Here is a 17,907-nt window from a genome sequence, read left to right as displayed (position 1 = left end):
ATGAAAACCTTAGCCGGGGGGTTGGAGAGCCTCCAGGCGGGGGTGGGGGTGACTCGCTGCACAGCACGGAAGCCCGCACCCCCTCCCACACCTGCCCTCCGCGTGTCTTCCAGCTGGTGGCTCCGGGCTCATAATCTGCTTAATAAACTGGTAATCTGGTGAGTGAGGTGCCTTCCCGAGTTCTGTGAGCCGTTCTAGCGGCTTATCACGCCCAAGGACGAGGTCGCGGAACCACCGATTTGTAGCCGGGCTGGACGGAAGCTGGGGGTACCCAGCATCTGAGGCTGGCATCTGACACGGGGGGGGGTCTCCTGGGGCTGAGCCTTAGCCTGCGGGGTCTGCACCGACTCCGGGAAGTCTGTCAGAACTGGGTTGAATTAAGGACACCTGGCTGGAAAACCCCACACAGATGAATCGCAACGGCAGCTTGAAAATCTGCCGTCTGTTCCGCAAAGGGCATCAGAGAAACGGTGACCTGCTGCCGCCTGGTCCGGGAAGCTGCCGACCCGCCAGGCTGTCCCCGCCCCCAGGCCTGCACTCAGGGATACCACCCCCCCACCGGCCCCGGCCCCGCCAGAGCAGGCCCAGCCCCGGGCTGCCTCCCGCTTGAGGCCGGGGAGACCCCCCCCCCCGGCCTCACTGTGGGGTGCTGTCCCCCAGGGGCAGGGGGAGCCCAGGGCACTCACCGGCGGCCGATTTCTGTGTAAACGTTCAGCAGGGCGCCTCCGATCAGGTAGCCAGCGGCGGGGCCGAGGATGGCTGCCGTGTAGAAGGTCGCTGCGGAGAGAGGCAGAGCTGTGGAGGGGCCACCTGACAGGAGCCCCCCAGTCCGCACCTCTGCGCCCTCTGCCCCCACGGCACTGACCCTTCAGACCAGGGTTTGCATCCGTGCAGCCTCCACTGTGTCCGAGATCTAGCTGCACTTTTTATTTTTACTTATTTATTTTATTTTGTTTTTTTAAGCAGGCTCCACCCCCAGTGGGGAGCCCAACGCAGGGCTTGAACTCACAACCTGAGATCAAGACCCGAGCCGAGATCAAGAGCCGGACGCCCAACCACCGAGCCACCCAGGTGCCCCTGCTGCTAACTTTTAAAAGGGCTTCTACAGTTTCTCTGTCAAAGCCAAACGCACGCGGCATCTGGACTCCCTCTCCCTTGAGAGAGCAAAGAACCCGAGGGCCTCGTTTTGCGGGATGAGGGTGCCTCCGCTCAGCACCACAGGCCCACCAGCGCCTCACTGGAGTGACGGGGCCCCAGCGTCCCTGGGTCGGCAGCGCTCAGCGACTCAGAGCGACAGAGCCCAAGGTGCAAACGAGCAGGCCGGAGTCAGCAGACAGGGTGTGGCCAGGCCCCGGGGATGCCTGGCCTGGCAGGAGGGACTCGGGGAAGCGGGCGGCCCGAGGTTGAAACCCAGGGATCTCACTCTAAGGAAACGTGGGGATCTCAGCGGGAGCGTGAGGCTCGAGCGCGGCCCCTGCGGGCCGTGGGTGGCTGGCTGACCCCAGCACCCGAGGGAGGCCCGCGCTCCCCCGCGGCCTCCCCCGGGACCTCCCCCGGGACCACCGGTGCGGCCAACGAGGAAAGGCACGTCAGCGGCGTGGACGCGCCCGCCCCCTGGCCTCGGCGGCCCACTCACCGATGTAGACAGGAGAGTAGCTGGACTTGACGTTCTCGTCCAGGTAGGTGACGCCCAGCGTGTAGAGCGGTGTGGCGCCCACGCCGTGCAGGAACTGGCTCAGCATGAAGACCAGCCGGTAGCCGGCCAGGCCCGAGGCGCTGTCCCCGCACGCCACGCTGCGGTTGGCCCGGCACGTCCCGACGCCCTCGGCCGCCTCTGCCTCGTAGGCGCCCGCGGTGAAGTGGGGCAGTGCGAACAGCAGCGAGCCGGCGCCCATGACCAGCACGCCCCAGCCCAGCCAGCGGGGCTTGTGCCCGTTGCCCCCGAAGTAGCTGACGAAGGTGAGGCACAGGCAGGCGGCCGCGTCGTAGGAGCTGGCGATGAGGCCGCTCTGGTAGCTGGGCAGGTCGTAGCGGCGCTCGATGGACGTGATGACCGTGCTGACGAGGCCGTTCACCGTCATGCCCTGCAGGAAGGCCGCCACACACAGGAAGAGCAGGAAGCCCCTGGGCGTGTTGAAGGCCTGCAGGCACTTGGGCGCGAAGGCCCACCAGCCGCACGCCACGCTCTGTGGCCCGGCGGCCATGTAGCGCATCTCGGGGGGCGCCCGGCAGCCGTGCTTCTCGGCCAGCGGCGGGCACAGCGGCTGGCTGCAGGAGTCCGGGGGGCTGTGCGCGGCGGGACAGGGGGTGCCGTGGCCCGGGGGCGAGCCGAGGGACGCCCGCCTGCTGGGGGGGCTGTGGCCGCACTCGCTGTCCGTGGCCGAGGGCGGGCTTGGGAAGACCAGCTGCGGCACGGAGACCAAGGGCTTGTCCCCCATCAAGTGCTGAGGCATCTCTGTCCAGGGGGCACTGGGGGCAGCTGTGGGAGGCGCCGAACGGTATTCCGGTGTTTGGTTTGTTCTGTGAGAAGAGCTTCTGGTTACAAAGCTTACACAGACCCTTGAACACACGGACATCTCGGCGGGAACACCCCCGCCCCCCGGCCCGCTCCCTTGGGCGCCGATGGCTCTGCTGCCTGCTCCCCAGTCTGATGGCGCTGACCTTCCCCGACCAGCCCCTCCTGCATCCAGGGCCACACCTCCTGGACCCACACACCTGAACAGGCCACAGTCGATGCCCGTGTGGGCCCCTGGACCACCCTGACCCACCCTGTCCCCCGCGGCCTCTGCTCGGCCGGCGTGAGCCGTGCTCTCTGCCCCGTGTGGACACAGTCCCCACACTGTCCAGCCTCACACCCTTCCAGCGTTCATTTTAGTCCAGCGTCTGGAGGGCAACGAGGGAGGGGGTAGAAGCAGGGTCTCGCCCCGCAGGAGGGTCACTGGGCTCGCTGCCCACGGCAGGTTTTCAAGACGTCACAAGACACGTGTGCAGCCACGTGGACAAGTTAGGAAGAAAGGGCACCAACACTCCCTCTGTCTGCGGCTCCCAGCCCGGCCCTGTGCCCGGAGCCCCACCTGGGCCCTCGCTTCCCCCGACCCAAAGGAACTGGGCTGGGGTCAGGTAATCCTGCCTCCCGAGGCTCCCAGGGCCCCCTGCACACCCCCAACCCCCAGCCACCTCAGCTGTGAGGGTGTTGGGACACGGTGCCCTTAGAGAGCTGACTAAGGTCGTCAGCGAGGGCCCCAGTTGGCTGTGACTGGGGTCGTAGAGAAAGGGGGGACCTGGACACGGGTGGACAGCACATGAGAACACGGTCCACCTGCAAGGAAGGAGGCCTGGAGCAGGTCGCGGCCACACCTCCCTCTCAGGCATCGCTCCCAGAACTAGGACAGTCAAGGCCTGGTGTTTCAGCCGAGGGTCTGTGGTCCTTCGTGTGGCAGCCCCAGGACACTGACACACCCTTCACCCTTTGGGTTGGGCCACTTCATAGTCAGAGGTTCCCGGCGGGTCTGAAGCCTGGCTGTTTCCGGGAGCCGGGAGCCTCAGGCCGTGGGGGGCACAGAAACACCCCCGGCTCGTGCTCTGAGGCTTGGGGAGCTGCCTGCTGGCCTCGCCCAGGGCTGGGGCCCCGTTAGTGGTGACTCGGGACCCCCAAGTGTCCTCAGATCCAGGTTCACCAGGCCACGGGGACTACCTGCCCCCCACCATGCACAGCGCCCATGGTGTCGGGTGGACGCTGGGAGAGGCTCCTGCCATCCGATTCTGTCGGCAGCCGCCGAGTATGGAGTACGGCTTTGTTGGGCCCAGCACGGGGGGCCTGGAGGGGGTTGAATGGGGGTCTCCCCAAAAAGACGGGTACACCCAGACACTGAGTGTGACCGTATTCGGAAGAAGTGTCTTTGCTGATGTGATTAATGGTTTGAGATGAGGTCATCTGTTGAGGTGGGTCCTAATCCAGTGACAAGTGTCCTTAGAAGACAAGACACAGGGAAGTTATGTGAAGCCACCAGGAAGCGCGGGCGGGGGTTGGGGGGCAAGGAGCTGGAAGAGGTGGGAAGGGCCCTCACTGGAGCCTCCAGAGGGAGCACAGACCCGCGGACACCTGATTTCAGACTCTGGCCTGCAGAGCTGGGAGAGAATAAAGTTCTGTGGCTTTAAGCCCCCGGTTTACGGAGCTTTGTTAAGGTAGCCGTGGGAAAGTCACCAGCCCCTGGGGATGCCAAGAGCTGTCACGTGCGGCCTGGTTTTCAGGGGGCCACAGGCCTGAGGGGAGGTGGCCACCGAGCTTAATAGACACCTCGGAGCCCGCGTGTGCGTCACGGCTGTCCTCACCAACACCGTAGTGAAAGAACCGTGACTGGTCACGTGGCATTCATGTCCGGAGCTGGCTGCTCACCGTGGGCACGGGTGCCCCCAGGCTCTCTGCGGCCGAGCGCCAAGGCTGTGCATGTCTGGCAAAATTCCACGGCAGTCAGCCCCGTGTGGCCGTGGCGCGTTATTTCTAGAGCCGCAAGGCCCGGCTCGCATACGAGCAGAGCTGGGAGGGCCAGCTCCTGCAAGAAGCCCTAGCGGACAGGCAGCTCCTCACGCACGCGGCCCAGCGCTGGAGCTGGCAGTCACCGAGGCCGCCTCCTGCACACGCCGACGCCCGCGCCCGGTGGAGCCTCGCAGAACACAGCCACCAGCGCGAGCCCTGGCACCTCCCAGCCCCACAGCTCAGACGGGCTGCCGAAAGAGCACACCGAGAAACACCACAAAGCCTCGACATCCCCCCACATTCCAAGGTCCAGAGGCTACCCCGTGCTGACTGGCGTCACGGCGTGTTTTCCTCTAGACGCGTGCACACATGTACACACACGTGTGCGTGCAGATCAACATGCGCACACATAGCTATCTGCATCTTTGCATACATAGACACCTGCTCACACATAAACCACACACACGATGCAGGACCATTGGCTGGGACAGGCCCTAAAGCACAGGACCCTCAACCGGGCCAGGGGCCACAGGGGTCACGGGGGCCACGGGGAGCTCAGGGAGGCCCCCAGCAGCCTGCGGGGCACGGAAGGTCAGTACCGGGCCCTCGGGAATGCTTCCTGGGTCAGTATCCCCCGTAAGTGATCTCGACACCAGCCGCCATCAGACACCTGCTCCCTCCGCTCTGGGCTTGCCTCGCACGCTGGGCTGTGACCCTTGGCCCCACCTCTGCAGGAGAGATGCAGGGGCAGGTGACGGAGGGTGGGGCCCACGGCAGGGCTCGGGAGGTGGCCGGATAGCTAGCATTTGTGATTAGGGACGGCCACGAGGGAAGAGCTCTCCCTTTTGAAACCGAAAGCCACAGGAGAACACCAACGTGCAGCTCCAGGTCAGTGGCGAAGTTTTCCCTGAACCGACAGCTACGGATCTTGGACATGAATATATAAAGCTCAAGCCAAGTCATACGCATCACATTATTTAAATTAGCAAATTGAAAATCCAATCTGGGGTATTATTAGCCAGATGACCCACTGGTGGCCGCTGCCTGCACATAAGAATCGAATGGCAGCACTCAGAGCCGTGGGGCCGCGAGCCTCCTCCAGGGAGGCCTCCTCCAGGGAGGCCTCCTCCAGCGGCTCCCGTCAGGAGCCTGACTGCTCCCGCCCCCAGGCAGGTCAGCACGCTCTGACAGAGCCTCTGCAAACTTTTCTTACGCCTGGAGTTCTGCCCCAGTTTTCCTGCACTGTCTGGAAGGCTCTCACCCTCACCAAGGCTCTTGATCAGACATGGGGAGGCTGGCCCTCCCGGGGCTACCCTGTAGGGAAGCAGGGTGCTGTGCCTGGAATCGTCCCCTCCGTCCGCAGGCCGGCGGCTGGGGCCTGAGTGAGTCTAGGGACCTGTGACACCTGGAGTCTCCCAGCCACCAGGATGGTCCTGAGTATCGTGGGACTTCCAGAGGACATTTCCGAGTTTGCACCAGGATCTGGGCAGATCTGGGCACCAGTATGTGCGTGGAGTGCCAGAGACGGCTCTGGACGTGGATGCGCAGATGGTTGTGCCGAGCTGGGTCTGAAGTGAAAGGACGCTGTGTGTGCCCGAGGATCGCCACCTCACCATAGAGGCCTGCGGTGGGACCCGCCTGTGGGGGAACCAGCAACAATGCAGGGGAGCATTGTGACCGGCCTGGCCGAGCCCAGCAGAGCAGGTTGGATGGGCACAGAGCTGCCCTGTCTCAGTCTCCTGCTCATCAGCTTCCTTGTGGGCAAGGGATCCCTGCTGGGATATGGGGGTGTGACCCAGGTCACTGACGGACAGTTTCTTTCCAGGATCTGCTCCCAAGATGGGCAGAGCTGACACCCAGTGTGGTCAGTGTGGTCAGCCGGGAGGAGGTGACTTCCCGGCTGCCCTTCCTGCCGGCCGCCCAGGCAGCATTGGCTGACCCACATTAAGGCCAGGCCACCGGCTCTGTGGCCACTGCCTTTAGTTTGTATCTTAGGCCCCCACGGGCAAGCCGGGGAGAAGGTGGCAGGGGCTGGAGGACCCAGTGGCGCACCATGTGGAGGGGAACTAGCCCCCCCGAGGAGGACCGGGCACCATGGTCCTTCCTCCTGGAGCCCTGTGAGCATGTCCACCAGGAACTGGTCTGAACAAAATGTGTCTGCTTTCTACCTGCTGAGGAGGCCGGACTGCAGAGCGGAGGCACGGGCACTTTCCGTGGGGGCCGACATCCCGTTCAGCTGATGCTGAGGTGCTGAGCGGTGCTGGAGCAGGGGGGCCGGCAACACAGCCAGACAGCAGAGGACAGGAGCTCCTGGGAGGCGGGAGGCGGGCCAATGGGGAGCCGAGGAGCAGAGAGAGCGCTTGGCAGGAGGGACAGGCCGAGAGGCCGCCCCCACCCCTTGGGGGCTCCAGGTGCCATCCACAGGTATCCTCACCCAAGAGACCCCCAGGGCCTCTCACTCCTGGCGGCCCCTCCCCCTCCTCCACCCAGAGCTACGGTCTGATGCAGCATGATGGCGGACTCCCCCTGTCAGTCTGGTGGGCCAGGAGGTGCCCCATCGGCCAAGCATTCCATGTGCGTCTGCAAGGGTGTTTCTAGAGAAGATTAGTATTTGGATTCGTGGACTCGATGCAGGTGGGCCTCATCCGATCAGTTGAATGCCTGAATAGAGCAAAAGGGCTAACCCTTCGCTGAATTTCTCTGCCTGGCTACCTTTGAACTAGGACGTCATTCTTCCCAGTTCTTGAGCCCCACCCTGCCAGTGGAACCACACCCTTACCTCTCCTCTCCCAGGTTTCCAGCTCGACGACTGCAGACTTGGGAACTTGCCAAGCTCCATAATTGCATGGGCTGAGTTCCTAATAATAAATCTTTATCTTATATATAATATATAATATATAAATATGCATATTTATATATAACATATAAGTAATATATATAAAGATACACATAAAGATATAAAATATGTATAAAGCTATTAATATATATATTTCCTCTTGACTGTTTCTCTGGAGAACCCTGAGTCATGCAGCAGGTAATTCCACACAACACCTGCCGTCTGCAAGGCCCGTGACCGGGCACTGGGGTTTGGGGACCTCCAGGACACGGTCCTATCCGGGAGGAGCGCCCAGCCCCCTGTGCCTGGGGAGGTCACGTTAGCATCAGCTGCAAACGGCCCCAGCTCCAAATGAGAACTGCAGAGGTGAGAGGCGTGCAGCTTGGAACTGGCCTGCAGGGGCCCCAGGAGGGCTTCGGGGCCGGGGCACCTGGCAGGCGCCTGCCACCATCACCGTTCGTAAGCATTCTGTGGGCCTGGTCGTGGCTGAGCCCTCAGCCATGCACACGTGTCAGGGGCCGGGGCCTCCCACCACGGAGCCAGGGGTGCGGGAGTGCCAGCAGCAGGAACGAGCCCCCTCCCCCGTGATTAGAGTGGACTGGGGGCTCTGCCTGGGGTGCCCGCTCACACGCTGGGCGGCCCCTCCCTGCTGCTTTGTGGCCTTCGCCCTCGTGGGGGAACAATGAGGCTGTGAGCTCCTCTGCGGAGGGCCTGGATGGCTTCCCAGGCCCGAGGGACGCAGACCGCACATCCTCCTGCCCAGGGAGCCCGCTGTTGCGGGGACCTTGTCCCACCCTCCAGGCCTGTTCCCGGTCCTTGGGAGTCTCCCCACCACGGCCAGGAGTCCTCCGTCTGTTCCCGCGGGGAGAGGAGCCCTTCAGGATTAGCGGGGAGGTTAATATGTACCCTGGAGTCTCCAGCCAGACGCTCTGCACCTGGGGCTGTGGTGGGAGGGGCAAGGGCGTGCGTGTGCACGTGTGTGTGTGGTGTGTGTGTGTGTGTGCATGTGTGGGCTCACTCAGGAGGAGACCACAGGTCTACTGGCCTGGCCGTCAGCCGCGCTTCTCGGAGTCTGAGCCACTAGGCTGCAAGAAATCCAGGGCCCACTTCCTCCTCCCCCACCCCACCAGAGGCCCCCAACAGCTGCGGCGTGAGAAGCCAGCGGCCCCCGTGAGTGGCTCACCATAGCCCCGTCCCCGAGAGCTGGGCCCTAGTCTCAGTCCAGGGCTGCCCACCTCTGTACCCCTTAGGTGCTCGCGCAGGGCTGTCTGCAGACCGAGTGGGGGGGGGGCACGGGGTCACCCAGCACCACGACGTCTGGTCCTCCTCTGCCTGGCTCCCGGGACACTCTGGCTCTGGCCCAGCAAACGCCCCCGGGGGGCCCGAGGGTGACTAGTGCCCTTCCACGTTAGGGCCGGGGTGCTCCCAGGCTCCATCCTGAACCTCGCTCGCTGGGGATGTGGCAGCTGGGGGCACATACAGGTTTCGTTTCTGCTTCCTCTCTATGCTCCAGCCGGTAGGTTCCCCTCTTCCTGCACCTGGTTGCTCTGAGGTTGACAGCCAAGCCCATGTCACCATGATGTGCCAGACACCACATGGCAGCCCTGCCTGAGCTCCCGCTCCATGGGTCCCCACCCTGTCCTCTGCCCTTCTCCCGCCCTTGCCCCCTCACACCCTGGATGCTTCCTCTACCCCGCCTGTGACCCTGGGTCCTTCCCCAACCCCTCCCCGTGACCCCAGGTCCTCCTCCCGCCCCGTGACCCTGGGTCCTTCCCTCCGTGACCCATGGAGGTCTTTCAGACAGCCCTCTTCTCTTGCCTCCTAGGTCCATGGTGGTGTCTCTTCCTCTGACTGAGGGAGTGGAGGGAGCTTTCACTTGTTGAAGATGGGGCTCAAAGCTATTTATAGAGCAGACACCGGGTGGCAGGATCTGGGGTGGCCGCAGCAGTGCCTGCCCCCCACCGAATTTGCATACCTGGTGACCGTGCACAAAGTGGGCAGGAAGCTGGCCACTTTGCATGGAGGCCAACAATGCACTGTCTGATAGAGAGCCGGAGGACCCGTCCCTTGGGGGGTACTCTGCTGGGACTCTCTGCTCCCCATCCGGCTCCACCAGCAGGCAGACATGTGGGGAGGGCAGGATGGACACAGAGAGGCGAGTACAAGTTTCCTTGTCTTCCCAACCCGTAACATTTGATCCATGGAGGGGACAGAGAGAGGCTCTTGCAGCCAGGCGCTGTTCCCACCTCGGGCAGGTGGTGGGCCTCTCTGCATTTCTCCCCTCCAACAAAAGTGTGCCATCATGGGGCGGAGAGAGTGAGCCCCTCTCCTCCTAGTGGGTTCATGAAAAATGAAGACCTGCAGCAGGGCCCTCACAGGGTTTGGAGGTGCTGGGGCATTGGCTCTGTCCCATAATGGGCCTGTCTGGGCACAGGTGGGGTCAGCCAGGTCCAGGTGGCCTCGTAGGCCCGTGGGTTCAAGCACCAGCCCCAGGGCATCTGCTGAGAGGCAGACCACCATGACGAAATGCACGGACCGCACATAAGCTTGGGGTGGGAATGGGGTGCCACTCAGCCCAGCTGATCCCAAGCCCTAAAAGGCACTGGGCCAAGGAGCAACACCTTGGGTACCCCCAAGGCTTCCTGGAGAAGAAGGTGGCCCCCTTGGTGGAGAGGATGTGTGAGATATTCCCCGGCCCAGGAGCCTGTGATTCTCCGGACCCTGTGCTTGGTCCTCAGTGGGCCTCGCCTGGTTGCGCTGTGAGCAGCTGTTGCAAAAGGCACGTGGTTTGTGAAAAGTGTCCACCCGCCCCCAGAAACGTGGTTCGAGAGGCTAATTCTGTGTCATCCTGGTGGGAGGGGGCTGCATCATGGCCACCAAGGGGCAATGAGGGGTGTCTGAGGACAGCAGGCTAAGGGCTGCAGCAGGAAGAGTCCCCATGACCAGCCAAGGAGGGGAGGTGGCCCAGGGCCCAGCAGGCCAGTTTCTTCCCCTGCTAACAGGACCCAGGGTCCACCCACAACACAAGAGCCCTGGTCCCCAGAGACGGAGCTGGTGCCTCCTTCCCACTTACAGGGGTGGGGTCCTGATGGGCCTGTTGATTACCTGCCATGGTGGAGACTGGGTCCTGCCCTAAAGTGGGCTCCCACATGCCACCCTCATGCTGAAGCCAGACAAGCAGCTCAATGTCCCAGAACAAAAGCAGCTGGGAGGTTCTGAGGATTATTGTATATCCCCTTCCAAAAGCAGACAATGGGCTCTTTGCCACGCCTGAAAAGAGGAGGCCACGTGGCTCAGGAGGGAATATTTCTGTGGTCTCTGTCCACGACGGAGAAAGCAGAAGTATGGCCGGGCGAGCCCTCTGGGTACCTGCTGGGCTAGCCGCCCCACTCCCTTCTGACCATGAGCACCAGGCCGGGCTCCACGACCTGCCCATGACCCACGGGGAGGCCTCGGGGACCAAAACTGCCACAGTCAGCGTGAGTGCACAAAGCTATGAATTGATACTTGTTCAGCAATGCTGACCTGGGAACTGGATTAACACTCTCGGAGACTTCTAGATCATTTGGAAGCGAGACCGAGACCCGGAGGTCAGGCTGCAGAGGCGGCTTGTCAAGGCAAGGGTCCATTGGAGACCAGGGAGAGCCAGACTCTGAGCGGAGTTACTCAGAATTGGGTGCTCTGACAAGGACAGAACATCAGCCCCAAGACCTCCATTCACTGGGCCATCATCAAGCCCAACCCCCAGGCTCCCAGCTCCCTCACCACGGAGGTGGGAGGGACTTGGTTGGGACTTGCTCAGGGACTGGCTTGAGGGGCCACACCCAGGGCAGACTAGGCCATGGCCACCCAGGAGGGAAGCAGCCCCATAAAAAATGTCCGGGTAGTGTCCACTAGCCCTGCCCAGCAGGAAGCAGGACTGAGGCGGGGCAGCCATAGGGGTCTGACCCAGAGGACCTTCTGTGCTCTCCCTGCGCAACCTGGGAAAGCGGGCTCGCTCTGTGAGAGGCCCCCTCCCCGCATCCCGTGGGCATTGGCTCCCCCCGCCAACTGCCCCAGTCCCCTTAGCCGTGGGCCCATCTGTTGCGACACTGCTCTGTGTCAGGCCTGGCTCACCTGGGTTGTCTTCTCCCCACCAGGAACAGAGCTGCAAAATGTCTGCAGTCACCCAAAGCTCCACCACATACTAGCTGTGTGCCCACAGGCAAGTCACCAAACCGCCTAGTGCCTTGGTTTACTCCCCTGTAACTTGGGAGACACAGCAGCGACCTCACACGTTGTTGCCAGGCTTGTCTGAGATAATGCTCAAAGCACTTAGCTTGGGGCGGGGGCGTTCTACCTGCTCCGTGAGCAGTTCCTCCTCTGCTCCTACTATTGGTACCCTCGGGGTCCCACACTGACCCGCTAACACCAGAGGCTTCCTCTCCTCTGAACCCTGCGAGGCCCCATTCTGCACTGAAAGAAATCTCACGGCAGGACCTGTTCTGGGTTCACTGAGTAGGGCCAGTTTCTGATTAGGCAGAGGGCACTCAGGCCCCAAATATCACAGGGAGACACAGTGACTGGGAAGCTGGTTCCTTCAGGTGGAAAACTACTGAGGCTCCCCCACGCCTCCGCCTCCGGAGAGGAACAGGCCCCGCCACCAAGTCCCCCTGCGCACGAGGGAGCGCGTGCGCTCTGCCTGTCTCTGCCCTCGTGGCGCTGACCCCCGCAGGGCCCCAGCGGGCCTCTCTCCACTCCGGTCGCGCTGCCGGCTTCCGTGTCAAAGGTGGAAGCCCGGCGTCTGCCTCCGGTGTCCAGGTCTGGGGCCAAGCGTGCCCACCGGGCGCTGAAAGCGGGTCCGCATCCTCGTTTCCATCCTCCCCGGCCCTCTGCCCTCACCAGGGCGCTGGGGTCCCCCAGTCCCGCTCCGCACCGGCTGCCTGCGGTGGCGCTGGGAGAGGGGCCAGCCGGCGTGGGTCCGGCCGGGGACCAGCCCCACGCGCCCGCCCCAAAGCCCCGCGAGCGGGGAAGTCTCCGCCCGGACCCTGCCCCCAGGTGTCCGAAGCACAGGGGCGTGAACAAAGCCCGGCTGCCCGCGAGAAACTTCTGTGCTTGACTATTTCCTCCTGGCCTCCGCCGCAGCCGGATCCGCCACAGGTGGAGGGCCGGCCGCCACTCCGCACCCCGGGGGGGCGCGTCTGTCCCTGCCCTGACCAGCGGGGCCTGCGCCGGCGTGCGCGCCTAGCCACCTGCCCTGGACACCAGCCCCGCCGCTCCGTCCCTGCCCTCCCCTCCCGGTCGCCCGCCTCCTCCTGGGCAGCTGGCAGCGACGGGCGCGTCTGCCTCGGATTTCCCAGAGGCAGCCGGGCCGTGGGGCGCACCGCCCGTGCCCGGCGTCCGCCCTGCCGGCGCCACCCGGAGCCCGCCGGCCGCAGCCCGGCGTCCCTGGGCACCTGCCGCGCTCCTGACGTCAGCAGCCCGGGGCCGGCGCCCCACGATGGCGCCCCGAGCTCCGCGCCCGCGCCCCCCGAGCACTCACCTTCCCGACACCCGACCGTCGCGCTGCGCCCCGCGCTCTAGCGGCTGCTCGCGGCCGGCCCCAGCTCCATTCATCCCCTCCCGGGCCCGCCCGGCCCCAGAGCGACCGCCGGCCCCACCTACCCCGGCCAATGGCTGCGCCGCGCTGGCTGCGCCCGCCCCGCGCCCCGGGCCCGCCCCCTGAAGTGACAGCCGCGGGAGCGCGCGGCGGGGGCGGGGGGAGCGGGGAGCGCGGGGCCTCTGCCGCCCCGGGTCGCCGGGGCCCCCCAGCCCAGCGCGCCTGCCCCTGACGGATCCCTCCCCAGCCCCGAGAGACTCGGCATCCCAGAGCTGCAGGCCAGAAACCATCCCAGAGCTGCAGGCCAGAAACCGGAGCGGGGCGGTGAAGTCCCCAGGCCCTGTGGCGGCTGGTCTCTGACTCAGAAGGCCGCTGGCGTGTGGGACGGGGGCTGTGGCAGAGGCCCTGAGAGGAAGTGAAGTCTCCTGCCCAACCCTTCGGAAAGGCCACCCGTGGCTGGTGGGAGCCGGGCCGGGGCGCTGGTAGGCTGGCGTTGGCCTGGGCTGCGGGCGGGTGTGGGCCTCCTTGGTGCCTCCTGGGGCCCCGGGGGAATTGGGGAGGATGCCGGTTAGGGGCTCACCCTGGCTCATGGCGAGGCCAGCACCCTCACCTGGGGAATCCAGCCTTCTCTCTAGAATGATTCTCTTTCTGCCGCGGGCACGGTCAGGAAGGAGGGAGGGGCTCTTCTGCCATATGGCCACCAAACGGAGGGCCTGTTGGCATTCCACCACTGTTCTCCCCTGTGTGACCCCGAACACATTGCTTAATCTCTCTGAGTCTAGTTACATCATCTGTAAAACGGGGCTGATGACAACACTTCCTCAGAGGTCCCTGAACGCCGTAGGGATGAGGCAGGGGATGGGGATGAGACCGAAGGGTTGCCAAGTTAGTACAGTAACAGCAGATCACACTGACACCCCACAGTTTTTCCTTTTTAGTTTTCACAAAATGAATTCATTTTAAAAGAATGGGGCACCATTAAAAAAGGGGGTGCCTGGGGGGCTCCGTCGGTTAAGCAACCAGTTCTTGATTTCGGCTCAAGGTCATGATCTCAGGGTCATGAGATCAAGCCCTGCATTGGGCTCCTCACTGAGCATGGAGCCTGCTTGGGATTCTCTTTCCCTCTCTCTCTGCCCCTCCACCCTGCTCGTGCAAGTGCGTGCGCTCTCTCTCTCAAAATAAAGAAAGAAAAGGAAAGGAAAGAAAAGAAGTCTACAAATGTCAACCATGTGTGTTTAAGTCCTGACGTCCGTTGGGTAAGGGAGAAATGACCAAAGCATGACCTGGGACTGGTGGGGGAGCACACACAGAGCCTTAGGCCCACACAGCCACCGAGGAGGCGTGGGACTGACCTCTTCCTGTGGGGGCTGGGGAGGGGCGGTGCTGGGGCTCATGGACGAACCCACATTTGCACAGTTATTTACGAAATGCTCTGCCTTCAGAGGGCCGGCTTCTGCCCACTCGTGCCAGGCCCCGGGGGTCCCTGGTCTTGTCCTTGCCTCCATGCAAACATCCACACCTGGAAGCTGGGGCGAGGTCTGGCCACTCCTGGAATATCAGCCTCCACTCCTGGCCCCACCGCGTAAGAGGAGAAACTACCAACAGTGTTCCCAGGAGGAGAAGTTCTCTCTGAGGATGAGGAACTAGCGGGAGGACCTCACTGGTCTGCCTGGGAAAGGAGGCTGCTGGAGGGAGAGCATGCTCTTCTGAAGAGAGGCTGGTGAGCTGCTCTGCAGACCTGGCCTCGGGGTGGAGCCCGCTGGGAGCAGCATTTCTCAGTGGACCTGACTGGAGATGCCTTTGGAAGGTAGTGAGCTCCCCGTCATGGGAAGTGTGTGAACAGAGTTGGCTGATCTGATAGTGATGGCATGAGAGCATTTCAAGTGTCAGAAGCAGCATTGGACTTACTGTTTCCAAACTTCATTTTGGATTTTATTCCTGGAGACTGTTATTTACACAATGTTTTTCCTTCGGACAATTCATGTATTTTACTAAAACAGTACATTTCTTTTTAAAAAGGTAAATCCGTGTCTTTATCCTAGAGAGGCTAGCATCAACATGGAAAAAGGAAAACGGAAAGCGGTGTTCACTTCTAGCCAAAGACTACTGCCTGCAGAGAGCTCTGGGCCTCGGACCTGCTCCCTCTTTGTTTGCCAAAGGGCTGCCGTCAGTCGCTAAGGGGCAGGAGACCATCTCCGGACCCGACCGGCAGGTGGGAGGAGGAGGGAGGAAAGGCCTGGCTCCCGCCGTGATTCCCTGCTGTTTGCCATTTTGCCTGGGCCCTGTCTCCATCCATGGCCCACTCGACGGAGCCTTCGTCCACCTCTGGGAGGCGCTGGCCCCCAGCGAGCCTGGGCTCACGGCCCTTCCCTGTCCGTACCACCAGACTGAGGGCTCTCCACCGGGGATCCTCTCGAGGCTCTTGTCCACAGGCACAATTTAAAAGGTAAATCAGGAGCAAACATTTCAGGCATATTAATGCAAGATGCAGGCCTTGGTTCTCAAAAGCTAACCAGTGTCTAGGCACCTCCAGAGGCCCCTGGGAGCACCTGTGTGCCCGAGACCCCACCCCGTGCAGCTTGCCCATAGGGACGGGGTGGTGCCTTGGGGTGGCTGCTGGCCCAGACTCCAGGCCCCTAGCGCTGTGGGCGCGGCTGTCACCCGGGTAGCCACCCCACCCTTTGTCCTGCGGTGGAGGGATTCGGAGAGGTAGTGGGGAGGCTGGCAAGAGGTCACCCACAGAGCCCAGCAGCCTATGAGAACAAGGGCAACCTGATAAAGTGCCCTGGAACATTCTGAACTCAATAACGTCTATCCTGGCAGGGTTTTGTCTGGGGCAGAAATAATTAAAAGGAAAAGAAAGAAAGAGCTCAAGTTCCGCCGGCTCCCCTGCGGTCCTGCGGGGGATGCCCAGCTGCATGTCAGGGCACCTCCAGAAGACTCTGAACGGGCCAGGTGCATGTTTATGGCCAATCATTCTCCTCTGATATCATCTCTGGAGGCACCCCAAAGCACTGAAATGTGCAGGCTTTTGCTGTCACACCGTCTCTCTGTGGACGTCTGCTGGCTTTCTGCACATCTCACGTCCAGGAGAGACGTCTCCTCCTGAGATCAGAAGCAAAGAGAGAGAAACTCTCTCCAGGTCTTGGGACAAGTTAATGGCCAAACTGGAAGTACCCCCGACACTCCACAGGTGGACAGATGAGGCGCCATGTTCTTTCTAGAGGCCACCAACAAACCGGTCACTGCTTAGAGATACTGGTGATAGAGACGAGGGTCTGGGTGGAGAAAGATGGACCACACAGCCCTGAGCTCTGAGGACCTCATCTGAGGACACGTGGGGCACCCTAAGTTCCAGGAAAGGCAGGCCCAACAGAGTGGGGGGCCCCCTCTGTGCCGGCGGCTCTGTAGCTCAGGAGCTTCAGAAGCTGCAGGGAGACAGGGGCCGGCCCCCAGTGCCCACGGAGCCCAGCCCTCGTCCAGACCCAGGGCCCGGCTGCCCAGCAGCTCCCTAGAAGGATCATTTGACTTTCATCAGGATCCACTTTCTGCACTCGCTTCTATAAGGAGACAACTATGTTTGCCAGCTGGAGGGCACCCAGAACTGCCCGGGCCTGCCCAGCTGCCCCGCTGGGCTGGGGTGGAGGTGGGGTCAGAAGGTCCATTTGGCAGAGCCCTCCCGTTCCGGAATGGGAATTGCTGGGAGCTTCACAGGTATGCACGCAGGGCCGTCCGACGTGGCCCGAGAGGGTCAGGCCTTCCAGCTTGCTCTTACCCCGACCCACGGAAGACCCGTCACTCCTGAATCCTGTCCCTGCCTTGACTAGCAAGACTAGTTTGCATCGAAGGGGTTTTGTGTCACACACATTAAAAGCAAACATTCAAATTATCAGCAATTATTTGTAGGCCTGCTTGGGCGTTCCTTCGTGTTTTGTTTTGTTGGGAACTGCCGCAAACCGAGCGGGCTGGAGGTTTCCCCGCCACCGAGGCCCTGCCCTCGGCATCCTTGTCCCACTAAGCCAAGGCTGCTCCTCAGGACAATCAACAAAAAGGAGCAAAAGACCCTAGGAAGGGAAAAACACACAACGCAGGGCGGCAGGGGCCTCCGAGTCTGCCGTGGAGCTGGGGGGGTCTGTCCGCATCCCTCCGGAGACCCCCATGCCCTCTCGGCTCAGCTCCCCCCTTGCCCAGTGTCCTTGTCCTGTGTCTCCCACTGGCCTGGGGCTGGAGCTCAGAGCTCATACCTCCTGCCTGGCGCCCGGCTCCCTGCCCTCCCGCCTGATCTGGTTGCCCTCTCCCAGCCAGTGGGACCTGCCTGCCCCACAGGCACCCTGCAGTACACACTGTACTGTCCTTTTTCCCGAAAACTTCCTTCTTTGCCGACTATGGACATCTCCATCCCACCTCCTCCAGGAAATCCTCAAGGACCTCGTCTCTCTCTCCGCCCCTGGAAGCTGGCTCTCTGAGCTCTGTAGGTCTTTGTCTGTGGGCATAGACCTCGCCCAGGTGCTGCCAGGTTGCATGCTCCCTGGAGAACCTTCCAGCAATCTGGCCATCCAGCGTTTGACACCCCAGCTGTGAGCAAGGCACTGGGGGTGAAAAAGAGGGGACGCACGCACGTTCATGAGACATGATTGCAAGGGGCTGCCTCAGTTTCCCCAGCCCCGGGAGACATCCTGGACATCCACAGCCTGTTGCCAGCCCAGGGTCCCCTCTGCTGGCAATGGCCTCGTCATGGTCCTGGAACTGCTTCCGGCCAGGTGGTTCTGTTCACTGAGTCACCAGCACACTGGTCTGCCTGAGCCCTTGGGCTACCTTCCTCCCCCCACCCAGGACCTTTTCGACCTTCATGCTGGACGACACGGCTCCATCCCAGAGAGGAGCTGCAGGGGCCCGAGAGGCCCCTTCCCCGGAGTAAGCCGTGAGGTCACCGGCAAACTCCCAACGGAGAAGCCGACCTCCAGGGCCTCTAACTTAGCGATGGAGCGGCGACCAGGTGGCTGCCAGCTACCCACA

General features: G+C 62.5%; 1 protein-coding gene and 1 long non-coding RNA gene across 10 annotated transcripts in view; one reads left to right on the top strand and one right to left on the bottom strand.

Moving 5' to 3' along the window:
• The window catches only part of SLCO4A1 (solute carrier organic anion transporter family member 4A1), a 24,206-nt gene extending 10,566 nt beyond the window's left edge, over nt 1-13,640 (bottom strand). For 5 of the 9 annotated variants that reach the window (XR_010405946.1, XR_010405947.1, XR_010405948.1 and 2 more), the window contains exons 1-3: nt 12,835-13,181; nt 1,637-2,520; nt 687-777 (exon numbers count right to left, since the gene is read on the bottom strand). Coding sequence is in view for 6 of the 9 variants with exons in the window: in XM_045886072.3 (XP_045742028.2) it covers nt 687-777; nt 1,637-2,520; nt 12,835-13,181 (1,322 nt within the window). In the remaining 3 variants the exon portion in view is untranslated. Of the gene's footprint in view, nt 1-686; nt 778-1,636; nt 2,521-6,645; nt 6,788-7,256; nt 7,336-12,834; nt 13,182-13,471 lie in introns of those variants that run through there. The other 4 variants (XM_064573440.1, XM_064573439.1, XM_064573442.1 and 1 more) reach the window with 4 other exon arrangements.
• Nucleotides 13,252-17,907, top strand: LOC123851959 (uncharacterized). Its single transcript, XR_010405957.1, has 3 exons — nt 13,252-13,373; nt 14,334-15,337; nt 15,715-17,907. It is a non-coding gene; the product is annotated as an uncharacterized LOC123851959 (long non-coding RNA).

The sequence above is a fragment of the Mirounga angustirostris genome, unplaced genomic scaffold, assembly GCF_029215605.1.
Source record: "Mirounga angustirostris isolate CCGP_5_RB_7025 unplaced genomic scaffold, mMirAng1.0.hap1 SCAF_10, whole genome shotgun sequence".
Taxonomy (NCBI): Eukaryota; Metazoa; Chordata; class Mammalia; order Carnivora; family Phocidae; genus Mirounga; species Mirounga angustirostris.
This window is presented reverse-complemented; position numbering and strand designations above follow the sequence as displayed.